Source organism: Aquarana catesbeiana, linkage group LG07 (assembly GCF_042186555.1).
Source record: "Aquarana catesbeiana isolate 2022-GZ linkage group LG07, ASM4218655v1, whole genome shotgun sequence".
In the NCBI taxonomy this organism is placed as follows: domain Eukaryota; kingdom Metazoa; phylum Chordata; class Amphibia; order Anura; family Ranidae; genus Aquarana; species Aquarana catesbeiana.
The window spans coordinates 292,970,936-292,988,342 of NC_133330.1; the positions used below are offsets into that span (position 1 = coordinate 292,970,936).

The 17,407-nt window shown below is 41.7% G+C and overlaps 1 protein-coding gene across 6 annotated transcripts in view; it reads right to left on the bottom strand.

Annotated features, from left to right (window-relative positions):
• Positions 1–17,407, bottom strand: part of OSBPL9 (oxysterol binding protein like 9) — a 256,194-nt gene that overhangs the window by 224,557 nt on the left and 14,230 nt on the right. For all 6 annotated transcript variants that reach the window (XM_073593547.1, XM_073593545.1, XM_073593546.1 and 3 more), the window contains exon 2: positions 910–960. In XM_073593547.1, coding sequence (XP_073449648.1) covers positions 910–960 — 51 coding nt within the window. The remainder of the gene's footprint in view (positions 1–909; positions 961–17,407) is intronic.

The window sequence follows — 17,407 nt, forward strand, 5'->3', positions numbered from 1 at the left end:
CAACCAATAAAACTACTAGGAAAGGTCACTGTGGGGATTATTTACTAAAGCTGAAGAGTGTAAAGTTAGGCCCACTTCTGCATAGAAACCAATCAGCTTCTAACCTCAGCTCGTTTAATTAAAAAGTGTTACTAAACCCAGGACCCTGCATTCACTATAACTGGTCTCCCACAGTACACAGAACATGGAAATGCAATTATTTTAGTAAACTGCTAAATACCTTTTCTCCTAAGCAGTATGTAGCAGTCTTGCGATTTCTATCAGTGTCCGGTCGAGCACTGGTTACAGCTTGTAGGAGGAGTTTTCTGACTGTCTTATGAGACTGCAAGACCCCTGACCCACTGTCTGGACAGTGCTGTTTGGCCCTGTGCTGATCACATGCACCCTCCCAAGAAAAATAAACACAGGGGTTTTCACCAGCTTCAATGAAGAATACACAGCCAGGAAATTTACAGGTGGAGCCTGGCAGACTTTTTGGTGGGGGGGGGGGGGGTTAGGAAAATCTACAGAACCACAGAAAGCATAGATTTAAAGCAGGATAATAAAAAAAAAAAAACAAGGATTTCAAAAAATATAATAAATCAAATTAAAATGTATTTGACAGTCTCTACTCTTTGTTTATTGATTTGCCATTTGATAGAAAAAAAAAAAAAAAATGATGCCCATAAAAGTTATTATACAAAGCCTGTTGGATCCGATGTTCCACTCAGTTTGATCAAACCCTAAAGTCCCTTCTATGTCCCGGAATGAATAGGTCAGCCACACACAGCAATATAAGCGCTTTAGCAGACATGGGACCGTACACTTATTTGGACAATGTGCAATCATACAAGAAAAAAAAAAACACACCACACACAAACACACACACACACACACAATTGACTGAAACAATTAATAACCTGTACTTACCCTAAGACGGACACAGCCTCTCCGTGATCCTCTCATCATTTTGTCTTTTGACTGTTAAAACAGGAAAAGGAGTATTAGACAATCATGCCACAAATATTTCATCTACACAATCATTCTGTTACAGGGCCAGTGTATTTAAAGGGTACAACTCTGCTTACCAATCCAATGATTACTCACCTACTTCTGAGGTCAGACATCACAAGCTCTCTCCTAATAATTACATCATGTGTGAGGTGCCCATGGGCGATTATTGGTAAAATTTGGACAGCCAAGACCTAATTTGTACTTAATCTGTCCATATGTGGTGAGAATATGTCCCCAAACAGAATCTTCCTGAATAGTTAAAGTGGACCATGACTTTTTAAAAGTGGTGCTAAAGGCAGGGTTGTTTTCTTTTATCTTGATTTCTAAGAATTAAGATAAGAAAAAAAATTAAAAAAAAAAAAAACCTTCTGTGTGCAGCAGCTCCCCTCATACTTACCCGAGCCCCCCCACCTCGATCCAGCACACACCAACAAGGATCGGACTCACGGCTCGCGTTTGAGTTCAGAGGCCGGAGACGATTGGGAATACATGAAGAGCTTAACTACATAATAAAAGCACTGAAAAAACTAAATATGTAAAACTCTCAACCATACCAGGAGGATCCAAGACAAGGGACTCCAAGTATTAATTATGTCTAAGCAATTAATCTTCCACTATATTGTTCAACCAAAGGTCACAAAAAACGAATCACTTTCAAGCTGAGGTGAAGCCTCTAAATAATAATTTATCAAAGAGAAATGTTTCCAATCAGTAAATGTTTCTCAATAATGGTGGATGAAGGGGAACATAATAATAAAAAGTAAATACACATGTGTAGCGAGAACAACACAAAACAAATCAGTTATCATCTAAAAATGTGTCAAGGTAACCACATCCACCCATAGCACAACATAAATAATGATTTAACTATTCAAAATGTACCGCTCCAACAATGATGCATCAAAATAAATAACGAGAAAAAAAAAAAAACAAAAAACAAATTTCCTCAAAAAGGTAAGTAAGTGCAAATAAAAACAGTGCAGCATCAATGAGTTCTATAAATAAATAATAAGATATGTGTAGCAAGTGAAGCACAGCAAATGAGTGCAGCATCAGTTAGAGCTTAATTAGAAAAAACATAACCTGACAAGCAACTCTTCAAACAGGTGTGTATACAATAATAATGTGAATGAAAATAATATACAATTAATAGTCCCAAAAAAGTCCCATACATAATCAGAGCCCCATCGTGACAATTACATTGGAAAAAAGGTATCAAAAAAAGTTCCTCCAAGAGTGACCAGTGGTGAATAAAGATAAAATAAAAGTGATGGTTCCCCCAGCCTCTCACCTCACGGCTGAACGACAACAGCCCAGCAAGCTAATAAAGATGACACAGGCAGGTTCCCGATCTCCCTGATGACAGATCCCCAAAAGGGTCTCCAGACTTCTGCTTCCAGATGACTCAAGTGAACTCAGCCCAAAAAATAAAGAGGGAAGGACTTCATGGTGTAATAAGGTTATGAACAATTTTATTACAGCCTTTTTTGCGTGACTGTCACGTCACTTTTTCAAAGGGTATCCCCTTTGAAAAAGTGACGTGACAGTCACGCAACGCATCAGGGAGGAGAGAGCCGGGTCGTTCGGCTGCACTCGGCTTCCCGATCACGGCCGGGATCGGTGAGCAGTGAACAGCTGAAGTTTGTCGTTTGCTGTTGAGTTTGATTATGTAAGTGGGAATAAAGGCTGTAATAAAATTGTTCATAACCTTATTACACCATGGAGTCCTTCCCTCTTTATTTTTTGGGCTGAGTTCACTTGAGTCATCTGGAAGCAGAAGTCTGGAGACCCTTTGGGGATCTGTCATCAGGGAGATCGGGAACCTGCCTGTGTCATCTTTATTAGCTTGCTGGGCTGTTGTCGTTCAGCCGTGAGGCGAGAGGCTGGGGGAACCATCACTTTTATTTTATCTTTATTCACCACTGGTCACTCCTGGAGGAACTTTTTTTGACACCTTTTTTCCAATTTAATTGTCACGATGGGGATCTGATTATGTATGGGACTTTTTTGGGACTATTAATTGTATATTATTTTCATTCACATTATTATCGTATACACACCTGTTTGAAGAGTTGCTTGTCAGGTTGTTTTTTCTAATTAAGCTCTAACTGATGCTGCACTCATTTGCTGTGCTTCACTTGCTACACATATCTTATTATTTATGTATAGACCTCATTGATGCTGCACTGTTTTTATTTGCACTTACCTACCTTTTGAGGAAATTGTTCTTTTTCTCGTTATTTATTTTGATGCATCATTGTTGGAGCGGTACATTTTGAATAGTTAAATCGTTATTTATGTTGCACTATGGGTGGATTTGGTTACCTTGACACATTTTTAGAAGATGATTGACTTGTTATGTCTAATTTGTTTTGTGTTGTTCTCGCTACACATGTGTATTTACTTTTTATTATGTTCCCCTTCATTCACCATTATTGAGAAACATTTACTGATTGGAAACATTTCTCTTTGATAAATTATTATTTAGAGGCTTAACCTCAGCTTGAAAGTGATTCATTTTTTGATGCAATACTGTTTTTTTGTGACCTTTGGTTGTACAATATAGTGGAAGATTACTGTATTTATTGGCGTATAACACTCACTTTTTCACCATGAAAAATCGGGTGCAAATAGCGTGTTATACGCCAATACTTAAATTTTAGCTGCCTCGGAGGGGACAGGGAGGGGGGCAGGACGAGCGCCGTCAGATTACATGCAGTGAGAATCTCCTGTTTACTTGGCGGCCTCTGTAATAGAAAGTCCCGTCTCCTGGGCCGCCATTGGACCAGTGTTCTGTCTATCATAGGAGATTCTCACTGTATGTAATCTGTCGGCGCTCGTCCCGCCCCCCTCCCTGTCCCCTCTAGGCTGCAGATGGGCATCGATCAGGCTGCACTGATGGCAGTGGTGAGGCTGCTGCATTGATGGCAGTGGTGAGGCTGCTGCATTGATGGCAGTGGTGAGGCTGCTGCATTGATGGCAGTGGTGAGGCTGCTGCATTGATGGCAGTGGTGAGGCTGCTGCATTGATGGCAGTGGTGAGGCTGCTGCATTGATGGCAGTGGTGAGGCTGCTGCATTGATGGCAGTGGTGAGGCTGCTGCATTGATGGCAATGGTGAGGCTGCTGCATTGATGGGGCTGCATTGATGTGGACTAATGAGGCTGCATTGATGGCACTTGTGAGGCTGCAGATGGGCATTGATCAGGCTGCATTGATGGCAATGGTGAGGCTGCAGATGGGCACTGACCCTTATTTTGCTTCAAAAGTTCCTTATTTAAAATGTAAGTTTTTTTCCTGAAACTTCCCTCTTAAAATGAATGTGCGTGTTATACGCCGATAAATACGGGTAATTGCTTAGACAGAATTAATACTTGGAGTCCCTTGTCTTTACATATTTAGTTTTTTTATTATGTAGTTAAGCGCCACATATTTTATTGCCCTATTTGTCTTTGATTGGTGTGTGAACACTTTTATGCTGGTAGCTACTATTTTTTACCTTGATATATTTTTCTTTTCTTTTCAAACTTTTTTATTGAGAGTAAGACATAAGGTTTAACAGGCAATACATATGTCACATAGTTGGAATTGTCATTATACATAAATACCCTAGTGGGGATTGTGTTATAACAATTTTCAGGAATAAATTATACGGTACGGTCCAGTGACAAGTTTTTCACAGAGTTGAGTGAGAACAAAATATAACGGTTTCCTATTACGTCTAGATGACAAAACAGGGTTTATATCAAGAAAAATAAAAAAAAAATAAAATAGTAAGATTAATGTCAAGAGTAAGGTGATAGCATTTAAATATGGATAGTAAGTCTGCGAACATATAAAGGCTCAAAGTTGGTAGACTTTATATAGTCTTCAATAAAGTTACCTGTAAAAAGAGCGCAAGAAGAAGGAGAGAGTAAAGAGAGGGAAATCGGAAAGAAAAGAAGGATAGGGAAGATAGAGAAGGATTAGAGAAGGATAGAGAGAGGGAGGAGGGGGGGTCGGGGGGAGCGCACGAGAGTCTGGCTCACCACCAGGTCCATCTATTGTGATATTAGGTCATTAGGGGTTAAGGAGGTTCTTATCAAAGTCTGGGGGGAGAAAATGTTCAGTCCAGGGATTCCAAATTTTCAGATGTTGAGGGATCCTATCAAGTATCGTGGCTTCTATTTTACTATGGATCATAGCCTGGGTGACCCTATTTTTGGCCTCAGCTAGGGAGAGTTTCGGGGTTTTCCAGGCCCTAGCTATCGTCTGTTTAGCTGCTGTTGTGAGCTGAAGAAGGAGGCGGGTCTGAGATCTGGTGAAGTCCGAGGGGATTAGGTTCAGCAACGCTATAGCTGGATCTGGTTCAATTGGATGTTGAAATAAGGTAGAGGCTATTTGAAAGATCGCAGCCCAAAATTCCTGTGCTATAGAGCATGACCACCATATATGCGCGTGGGTTCCTTGCTCGTTACAGCCACGGAAACATTTGGCTGAGTAATTTGGGAGAAATTTGGCAATCCTGGCAGGAACCAGATACCATCTCATAAGTACTTTATAATTTGCCTCTTGTGCAATTATGTTTTGAGAGGATATTTTCGTATTGGACCAAATGTCAGACCAGTCCTCTGTATCAAGGTGTAATGCAAAATCCGCAGACCACTGTGCAGTATATGGAGGGAGGTTGTTTGGGGGAGAGGTCAGGTGAGCATATAAAAGAGATATTAGACCAGGGGCGTGAGGGTCAGAGTTGCAAATTCCTTCAAAAAGAGATAAGTCGTCTAGTGACGTATGTGTACCAATCGTCGTTCGGATAAAATGGGATATCTGTAAGAATCGAAAGATTTCTGTGTTGGGAATATCAGTTAGGTTTTGTAGAGAGGCAAACGTCTTTATACCTGATCCTGAGACAAAATCGCGTATGCGACATAATCCTGCCCTGTGCCAGATTTGAAATGAGTTCGGACTGACTTGGGCTGGGTAGAAGTTCGGATGATCTAGAAAAGAAAGAAGTGGGGAGTGTGGGGATTGTAATTTAAAGGGACCTCGGAGTTTGTCCCACAGCTTAAGAGAATGTCCCGTTATGGGGTTACTAATTGGGCCACGAGTTGTGGGGGGCAACCATAGTAGGTTAGATATGTTGAGCGGGTGTAGATCAATAGCTTCCAAACTGACCCAAAGTGGTATCTCATTCTGTGCATGAAATAAAGTAATCTGGGCCAGTTGGGCGGCGTGATAATATCCCATGAAATTAGGTAGACCCAACCCGCCTTTGGTTTTACTACGGAGGAGTACTGTTTTGGAGACTCTGGGTCTAATTGGGCCCCATATGTATTTGGATACTCGCGTTTGAATGATTCGATGGTAATATGGGGGGATTGGGATTGGAAGGACTCTATATAGGTAAAGCAGTTTTGGAAGTAGGGACATCTTTACAGCCGCTATCCGGCCTAGCCAAGAGGTACATATTGGGCGCCACGCTTCCAATAAGGCTGTTAGGTGTTTTAACATGGGGAGATAGTTGGTTTTAAAAAGCTGGTCTGGGTCACTGGTTAGTTTAATACCAAGATAAGGAATAGAGGCTGGGGCCCAAATGAAAGGGAAGAATTCCTTTATGTGTACCAATTCAGGTTGTGGTATGGATACGTTGAGAGCTTTTGATTTAGACTGATTAACTTCCAGGCCTGATATTCGGGCAAATTTGTCAAGGAGATGAAGTAGGTTGGGGAGTGTAGTTCTAGGTGATGTGACAAATAGCAGCGCGTCATCTGCAAATAAGCATAACTTATGTGATGTAGAAGCTATATCAAGGCCTTTGATATTTGGGTTTGCCCTTATGAGGGCTGCAAGGGGTTCTATCGCCAGTGCGAATATAAGGGGAGAGAGGGGGCATCCTTGTCTAGTACCTCGTAAAATTTGGAAACAGTCCGAACGGTATCCTGAGTATTTGACATAAGCTTGTGGTTGATGATATAGGGAGTTAACCCATTGCAAAAAATTTGGTCCAAATCCCCATCTCTGGAGTACATAGTTAATATAGGGCCATAAGACTGTGTCGAACGCCTTACGAATATCAAGAGAGAGTAGGTGCATGGGGATCTGGCGTGTTCGGGCTAGGTGTTGGAGCAGAATGACGCGTCGAATATTGTCACTGGCTTGACGTTTAGGTATGAAGCCAACTTGGTCTTTGTGAATTAGGCTACCTATAATTGGATTGAGGCGTATTGCCATAATCTTGGCTAATATCTTTATATCCAAGTTAAGTAAGGATATAGGCCTATAATTGGACCATAAGGCGTTGTCTGTGTTAGGCTTGGGTATCATGGAAATAATAGCTGTCAACGTATCTCGACCAAAGGAATATTGTTTAAGGAGAGAGTTAAAAGTATTAGTAAGAAGGGGGGCTAAAGTGGGGGCAAATTTTTTAAAATAAGAGCTTGATAAACCTTCGGGGCCTGGTCTTTTATGGGGTTTAAGAGATTTTATGGCAAGAAGGACTTCCTCAGACGTAATGGGGCATTCCATAGACTCTCTGTGGGCCTCTGATAGATTTGGTAGAGTGATATTTTGAAATAGTGACTCCGCTTGCGTTGTCGAGAATGTGCGTGTCGGGGTATATAATTCAGCTAACTTCTTACGGAATTCTGCAAGAACTTTAACAGGATTACTCGTGAAGTTATCTTTGGCCAGTTTGAGTCTGATAGGATTATGCGCCCTTTCCGGTCGGCGAAGTCTTAGTGCCAGGAAGGAATCAGGTTTATTGGCTTTTGTGTATATTGTATGGTTGAATCTTCGAATGGTTTTATCTGCTGATTCTGCTAAGATTAAATCTAGCTCAGTTTTCGTTTTTTCAAGTAAGATCCTATGGGGTTCAGTTGGGGTGGATTGGAATTGGAGGAAGAGACGATGATATTCAGCTTCTAGTTGTTGTGTTTTAAGTTTTTTATCTCTTTTGAGATGGGTGGATGTAGATATACAAGTCCCTCTAATCACGGGTTTGTGGGCTTCCCATAACAGGATAGGCGAGATGCCGGGTGTGGCATTATGTTGTATGTATTCTTTAAGGGCTAGTTGTATGTCAAAACAATAGGATTGATTGGTCAAATGCGCCTCATTAATGCACCATGTACGGTCTTTAGATTGGGGGATCAGGGAGGAGACTGTTGTTACTACTGCGCAGTGGTCTGACCAAGTGATTGGATGTATGTTTGAATGGAGCAGGGTTGGGGAGGATGAAACTGGTATAAAAATATGGTCAATCCTTGAGAAGGATTTATGTGGGTAGGAGTAGAAGGTATAGTTTTTCTTAGCTGGATTGCATTCTCTCCAAGTATCTAGTAGGGAGGCTTGTTGGAACAGTTTGCGAAAAGATAGAGAAGGGGAATATTGTTCTGGGGCGTAGGGAGATTTGTCTAGGTGTGGGTGTAGTACTTGATTTGAGTCGCCGCATAGAAAGAGGGTACCTTTACAATGTGTTCGTATAATTTGTAGGAGGTGAGAGAAAAAGGGGTTGGGATTAGCATTAGGGGCATAATAAGAGACAACAGTAGTTGTCACATCTTGTACATGCCCAACTAAAATATAACGGCCTTCAGGATCTTTAATTTCATTAGTTAAGATAAACGGAAGTGTGTGGTGGAACGCAACAAGGACACCCCGTTGCTTAGTAGCTGCAGATGCAGTAAACACTTGGGGGTATTTGGAGCTAAAATATTTAGGTGTTGCTTGATTAGAAAAGTGAGTTTCTTGTAGAGCTATAATACTAGCTTTCAGGGATGCAAAAGTACGGAAGGCCTTAACCCTCTTGTTAGGAGAGCTAAGTCCCTTTACGTTAAGGGAAAGTATGTTCAAAGGGGCCATTTAAGCAATTTGGGAGGACAACTACTGGGAAGATATGTATGGATCGTGCAATCCCCCCGACCCAGTGAGAAACAATCAGGAAAGGAGAGGTGGAGAGAAAAGTGAAGAAAAGAAGAGAGAAAGAAAATAAGAAACAGAGAGAAAGTTTTGTAGAAGGAGAAGGTAAGTGTCAAAACACTTGGTGTGTTGGACTTCTCAGTACAACAGGTAGATGTCCGTACTCCCAAACCAGCCGGCTGGGCCGGAAGCACGTGCATCTTGTAGGGGGGAGCAGTGACAGTTCCCCACCGCAGACTGGGGAAAAAATAGAAACAACATAAATCTCAAACAGTCCAAACAGCTCGTATTAGAGAATTACCGGTATATATAAAGAGAACAAATATAACATTTAGGTAACGTACCCACTTAGTGGGAGAACTCAATGTCGCAATTTTGGTAAAAAGGCAGAGACATGAGGGGAGGGGGGGGAATGGGTGGGGGGGGGGAAGAGGGGGAGGAAAAAAAAAAAAAAAAAAAAAAAAAATTAAAGGGGAAAGGGAAGCAGGGAAAGGGAAGAGGGGAGGAAAGTAAAAGGGGCAGAGATGGCACCGTTAAACTGAAAATTACCAGTACTTTTGCAGAAATGTAGAGGAGGACCTCTTATCAAAATTCTTTAAATTCTCTAAGTTTCAGTAGCTATCACCTCCTAAATCCTATCTAAAAGATAAGGAAAAAATAAATAATAAGCAAGGTATAATACAACATTTAAAGGTTAAGAACACCAGTGCCTAAGATTACAGGGAATGGGATGTGCAAACCAAAAGAGGGGAGGGGGGGGAAAACAAAATTGAGTGGGGTATATTAAAAAGGATATATCCCAAGGTTTTGATAAAAAAAGAAAAAAAAAAAAAAAAAAAAAAAAAAAAAAAAAAATTTGCAAAAATATGAAAAATAATAAAGAGTATATAAAAGTAAAAGTAAAAGTAAGGGGGGCGTATTCAAAGCGTCTCAGATTGGCAAGAGTTCTCACAGGTATAAGATCACCTAATAAGGTAAAACCACATCTGTGTCCGGTCAATATATTAGTACCAATATGACCAGAAGTTCACTTGTGGTGTGAAAGATGATCCGAGATTAGTCAAAAATCAATCAACGTGATGTATGAGACTTTGGGTCAAACAGGTTTGCTTGGCGAGATGGAGTTCCTTTGCGAATCGAGGATGGGCCTTGCTGGTTCTGCTTCGGTGTGGTGGTATAAGGGTGATATGATGAGCGTGCTGGGGTGCGTGGTAAAGCAGTCTCAGATTGGTGTTGAGGAGAGGACAGGTGAAGCGTTTCAAGGAGGTGTTGCAGCGATTCTGGAGTGGTGGAGGAGTGTTGCTGCCCCTGGTATGTGAATTGAAGGGAGAAAGGGAAACGCCAGGTGTATTTTATTTGATGCTGTATCAGAATTTGTAGTTGTGGTTTCATGGCTCGTCGCTTAGCTATAGTAAGGGGTGCCAGATCAGAGAAAAGCTGGTAATTATGGTCTTGGAACTGGAGAGCGTCCTTGTTACGAGCAGCAGTGAGGAGTTGTTCCTTAGTGCGGAAAAAGTGTAATTTAATTATTATATCTCGTGGAGGGCCGTCTTGCTGGCGACGAGTAAGCGCTCTGTGAATTCTATCGAATTCTAGACGTTCGATGGGAATAGAAGGGCAGAGTTCTTGGAAGAGAGCTGTGGCGAAAGATTGTATGTCCTCAACCACTTCAGGGATACCCCTGAGGCGCAAGTTGGACCTACGCGAACGGTTTTCTGCGTCTTCCAGACGTGAAAGTAATGTGGCATTTTCTTCGCGGAGGGCTGCCTGTTCCTGGGCATGCTCTTGGAGAGTAAGCTCTATGTCATCTACCCTTGTTTCCAAATCTGCAGTGCGCTGTCCTAGTTCCCTTATCTCACGTGATAGTCTGTTAGTGATTTGGTCGGAGGTGACTTTCAGGGCCTTATTAAGCATCTTTTCCATGTGTTTCAAAAAGTCAGGCTGTGACATACCTGGTTGTGAGGGGGTGGGAGAACCGCTGTATGCTGGATGTGTGTCCTCATCCTCCTCGCTGTACGCTCGATCAGATCTGGCTGGAGATGCAGCGTGTTGTGCGGCGAGAGCTTTCGCCGCCATCTTGGATGAGGCGCGGGCCAGGGCCTCCTTAATCGGTTTGGACTTGTTTTTGCCCCTGTGTCCCGTTAAAACCATCCCGATTGTATCTCGGGACTTGCGGGAGAGGATCGCTTGATAGCTGGAGCGTCTAGACGGTCCGAGAGCGGTGTAGGGTCTCGAGTCTGCGGCGGGGAGTGCGGAGCTCTAAGAGGAAGCGTCCTCCATGTTAAGCCTCGCGCATGCGCCCCCACCTTGATATATTTTTTACCTTGTTTTATTCATCTTTTTAGTTTGCGCACTAGTATTTACCATTTCTTAATACATGAAGAGCACATACAGTTGTGCTGATAAGTTTACATACCCTGGTAGAATTTTTGATTTCTTGGCCATTTTTCAAAGAATATGAACACAAAACATTTTTCACTTGTGGTTAGCCATTTATCATCAACTGTGTTTGGTTTCTGTTTTTATGATTTAAAAAGAGCAAACGACCCTGATCAAAAGTTTACATACTCTGGTGATTTGGGCCTGATAACATGCACACAAAGTTGACACAAAGGCAACCATCCTCACCTGTGATATGTTTGCTTGTAATGTGTGTGCATGTGTTTAAGTGTGTAAAAAGGTCAATGAGTTTCTGGAGTTGCTGAGTTTTTTTGCATCTTTCATCCAGTGCTGCACTGACGTTTCAGGATTCTGAGTCATGAGGAAAGCAAAAGAATTGTCAAAGGATCTGTGGGAAAATTCAGTTGAACTCTATAAAAAACAGGAAAGGGATATAAAAAGATATCCAAGGAATTGAGAATGCCAGTCAGCAGTGTTCAAACTCTAATCAAGAAGTAGAAAATGAGGGGTTCTGTTGAAACCAAACCACGGTCAGATAGACCAACTAAAATTTCAGCCACAATTGCCAGGAAAATTGTTCAGGATGCAAACAAAACAAATAACTTCAGGTGAAATACAGGACTCTCTGAAAACATGTGGTGTGGCTGTTTCAAGATGCACAATAAAGAGGCACTTGAAGAGAGATGGGATGCATGGTCGAGTCGCCAGAAGAAAGCCATTACTACGCAAATGCCACAAAGTATCACACTTACAATACACCAAACAGCACAGAGACAAGCCTCAAACCTTCTGGCACAAAAAGTCATTGGGAGTGATAAGACCAAAATTGAGCTTTTTGGCCAAAACCATAAACGCTACATTTGGAGAGGAATCAACAAGGCCTATGATGAAAGGTACACCATTCCTACTGTGAAACACGGAGGTGGATCGCTGATGTGTGAGCTACAAAAGGCACAGGAAATTTGATCAAAATTGATGGCAAGATGAATGCAGTATGTTCTCAAATACTGGAGGAACATTTGCATTCATCAGCCAGGAAGCTGCGCATAGGACGTACTCGGACAGTCCAACATGACAATGATCCAAAACACAAGGCCAAGTCTACCTGTCATTGGCTACAGCAGAATAAAGTGAAGGTTCTGGAGTGGCCATCTCAGTCTCCTGACCTCAATATCATTGAGCCACTCTGGGGAGATCTCCACATGCAGTTCATGCAAGACAGCCCAAGAATTTACAGGAACTGGAGGCTTTTTGCCAAGAGGAATGGGCAGCTTTACCATCTGAGAAGATAAAGAGCCTCATCCACAAATACCACAAAAGACTTCAAGCCGTCATTGATGTTAAGGGGGCAATACACATTATTAAGAACTAGGGTATGTAAACTTTTGATCAGGGTCATTTGGGTAGTTTCTGTTGTGATTAGGATTTAAAAAGAGTAAACACAGTTGATTGATAATAAATGGCTTTAGCCAAACACTAACCATAAGTGAAAGAAAAGTTTGTGTTATTCATATTCTCTGAAAAATGGCCAAGAAATCAAATTCTGCCAGGGTATGTAAACTTATGAGCACAACTGTATATCTATATCTATAACTATATATATAACGTGGGTCGTGAATATGGGATCTGGAGAGGACAGCTTGCAGCCTAAACAGCGTTGTGGATTAAAGCATTGATTGCCTAAAAGGCGCAGTTGCTGATTTATAATTTTAAACGGCCATTAAAGGCCACTGGAGTTTGTTTAGTACGACTGGTGGAGGATCACACATTTGATCAACATGTAAGAAATGACCTTTTTTTGCATCAATGAACTTTCATTATCACTTAATTTTATTTTATTTTTATATTTTTTTTGGATCACTATAATAATGGACTATTTTTCTAATGTTTTTATACCATGAGATTTATTCCATACGTCACATATTGTCATTCATTTTGAGCACTTTTGCACTGTATTGCATTATTTGCACTTCATTACACCATAGGGTATGTGGTAGGCAACCTTGGCCCTCCAGCTGTTTTGAAACTACAAGTTCCATGAGACATTGCAAGACCCCGATAATCACAGGCATGACGGGATTTGTAGTTTCACTACAGCTGGAGGGCCGAGGTTGCCTACCCCTGCCGAAGGGATAGATATCAACATAGAGGGTGTAAAATAGGGATTTTTAGACCAGTGGCAGCCTTATTTTCCTCCTAACTTTTGGTTTCCAAAAATCGGGGCAGCTGCGATCTGTAGTTTTATCAAATCCTTGCACCCCAGTTCCCATCCAGTATCTTTGGCGCCGTTTTTCCATTCCTTTCTTCAGATGTTGCACGAAGAAGAAAGAAGAGGAAAGAAGAAAAAGAACTTTAATATCACTTTAAAACAGGGAGCGGGTATCTCTGACAAGTACAAAAACTCTTCTTTCTCAATTCTTGCCTAGACAGGAATGATATGTGCTTAGGCATTACCCTGACCATGCCCCACTTGAAGCCTTCTGGGACACTTTACGCGTCCCAGGAGGCTGCAGGACCAGACCCACAGCACTGCATGATTCCACACATGTGCAGTGGGGAGCCATCTAGGATTCTTCAGAAAGTCACAGCCAGTTCCCATATCCAAGATGGCGGTGCTGGGGACCCGCAGCAGTAAGTAGGACTGGTAAGACAGTGCTGGACAGTATTTGTAGCTGCTGATTTTTTTTTTTTTTTTTTTTTTTAAGTTAAAAAGACTCATACTCTTTAAAGTGCATGTCAGGCCAAAAAAAAAAATCTTCTGGTTTTGCATAAAGTATGGAAGAGCTTGAGGGGTGCTTACTGCCATCTAGGACTCTGTTCAAGATATTTTCCCTCACTTCCGGTCATGCTGACAACAGTTTCACCAGACAGGAAGTGAAAGAAAACCTGCAAAAACGGACACAGCAGACCTATAAATCTGACTGGAGTCCCAGCCTTCCACTACTCTAATAAAGAAAACCATTTTTATTTAGGTAGCTGTTTGATAGGTGTCCTCACTTCCTGTCTGGTAAAACATTATCAGGAAAGAAGGATGAATCTCTTTGAGCCCCAAAAACCAATAAAGCACTGACAGGGATTCTAACCCTTCTTTACTCTATCCAAAAAAAATTGGCCATTTTATGAATTATTTTGAAGCTAATCTAATCAAAGGGGGACTTCACCCTTATCTTAAAAGATTACAAGAAAAGCACCTTCAGAATTGTTCAGTGTTGGGAATCTACATACAGATACTTATGGATAATTGCAGGTTGTTTTTTTTAATTCCTTATTTATCATTTTCAAAAATTATACAGAAAAAAGACTTTCTCCAATCAGCAAAGAAAAAAGAAATCCAAAGAAGGCATAATACACGTATGATTGTCCATAGGTAGTTGTCCAGGAACATAGATTACATTCAGGTTAACATGGAAATATAATAAATAGAATAGACTAGAAATATTTCTTGGCAACCTGCATGGCAATTGCAGATTTTTATTCCAGCCATACCTTATTTTTCTATTCCTCCCCATTCTTCCAAACGGTGGCCATTTTTACCATGGGCAGATGAAACCCTCTCCATACTTCCTGGAACTCTGCCCAGAACTGAGTCTGCTTTCTGAAACGTGTGACACTGCACATTATCTGAGGGAAGTGGCACTTTCCCAGCATGCATCTGTGAGACCAGGGCCACACCACTAGTGCCTCACTCAACCAGAAGGCAGATTAACAGCAAAAATTGTTTGATGAATGCAAGATTATTTTATGTAGAGTGGCATGCGGATGTGATTTTTTTTTTTTTTTTTTTTTTTTTTTTAAGTTAAAGGGTCCACTAAAAAAACAACCACACCTGGCAGTGAAGGTATTCAGTTCGGAACTCACATAGTGGGTGCATAATAGGTGCAGAGTAATGTAATCAGCGATTGGGGTGGGGAATATAAAGTTAAATTAAAATATACAGCATTTCCTACATTATTCCCACACATCTGGCGAGGCAGAGCCTAAACTATGGGGAGCAGAACAACCAGGAAATAGCCCAGCTCAATATATACCCAGAACAATTCCAGGGCTATATCCTAGTTGTTCTGCTCCCAATAGTTTAGGCTCTGCCTCGCCAGATGTGTGGGATAAACGTATGAAAAATATTTTAGAGTGATACCAAACCCAGGACCCTGCATTCACTATATCTGGTCCCCCACAGAACATAGATTTTGCCATTTTAGTAGATATAAACTGCTAAATATCTTTTCTCATTAGCAGTATATAGCAATCTTGTGACTTCTATCAGCGTCTGGTTAAAGCTTGTAGGAGGAGTTTTTCATTCTCCTCTGAATGTCCTGACAGGACCCCTGACCCTCTGTCTGGACAGTGTTGATTGGTCCTGTGCCGATCACATGAACCCTCCCGAGAAAGATAAAAAAAAACTCTAGCAACAAAACACCAAACTGAGCATGTGCAGAGTGACTCCAAAGGCTCTGTCAGGAGATAGTTAGGGGACAGTGGAAGAAGAGGAGGATCAGAGAAGACCGGATCAAACAGCCTTTTTACACAATGCAGAGGATTAACCCCTTAGGTGCCACAGTGAGTATAAGAAGCATGCTTTACTGCATATACAGACTGATTTTACTGTTGTGGGTTTAGTAACACTAAGTTTTTCTCCCCTTTATTTTCTGCAAAGACTTGTGGTCCTACCTTGTGAAATATTCACCAAGAGAATTGAGCTGGACCCTAGAATCACCGAGGGTTGGATATGACTGATCAAAATTACATATGGGTCTATATTTTTGCTTTAAAGTGGATGTAAACCCACCACTTATTACGTGAGCCAGCGATGTGCACAAGAGCAGCATCTCTCCAGTGAGCACTTCATTGGCTGGGACAACAGTGGGAGCCATTAGCTTCAATGAGGAGAGAGAGGGGGGGGCGGGGCCGAGAGGCAGCTCTGTGTGTGAATGCACCCACAGAGCAGCGGCTCATGAGTGAGCCTGTTTGGGTGCCCTCATTGCAAGCCTCTTGCTCGGGGGGCAGGAGAGAGGGGACAGGGGCACCAGCGAGGGACCCAAGGAGGATCGAGCTGCTCTCTGAAAAACCACTGCACAGAGCAGGCAAGTATAACATGTTTGTTATTAACCACTTCACATCCCGCCCATTATCATATGGCGTCTGCAGGAGGGATCTCCCATCCTGGGCGGGCGTCATATATGACGCCCTGAGGTGCCTGGCAGCCGCGATGTCCGCTGGGCACCCGCGATTGCCCGATAACAGAGCAGGACCGTGGATCTGTGTGTGTAAACACACAGATCCATGTCCTGTCAGGTGAGAGGAGACTGATCATGTGTTCCCAGTACAGAGGAACACCAACCGGTCTCCTCCCCTTGTGAGTCCCCTCCCCCTACAGTTAGAAACACTCATGAGGTAACACACTTAACCCCTTGATCGCCCCCTAGTGTTAACCCCTTCCCTGCCAGTGACATTTAAACAGTAATCAATGCATTTTTTTTTTGTGGTATAGCCCTTTGATGCATTTTGCTGTATTTAAGTACAGTTCTGTGCAGAAAAACAAAAATGCAGCAAGTTTTACTTTTTTGGAACCTATATAATAAAAACTACTTTTTCCATGCGTTTGATGCAGGGAAAAAAAAAAAAAAAAAACCACAACACGCACTGGACTGCATATGGTGTGAACCCCCTCCCCCTAAAGAGCCCAGTTAAAGCAGAACTAAAAAAAAAAATCATAAAGGCAAAAAAAAAAAAAAAAAAAAAAAAAACACCCACCCCAATTTTCGGAAACCTTACCAGTTTTTACAGATTTCCTCTCACTTCCTGTCCTAAAGCCAAAACAAGAAGTGACAGGAAATCTCAGGCTGTCAACAGGATAATCAGAACTAGTGTCGCCACTGAAAGATTTCTCTTCTGGCAACTGCCCAAAATTTTAGATAATTCTTTTACTTTTGGTGACATCAGTAAAACGGGATAATGAGAGAGTTTTAGTTTTAATTTAAAGTCACTACACCCAATTATATAATTAGGAGGAGCTTTGTGCTCTTATCAGAACAAAACGCTGCAGCGCTCTTTAGTGTACAAAGACCATTTGAATTAATCTCTGCCTATACCATTTATGTCTCCATCTAAAATTATACA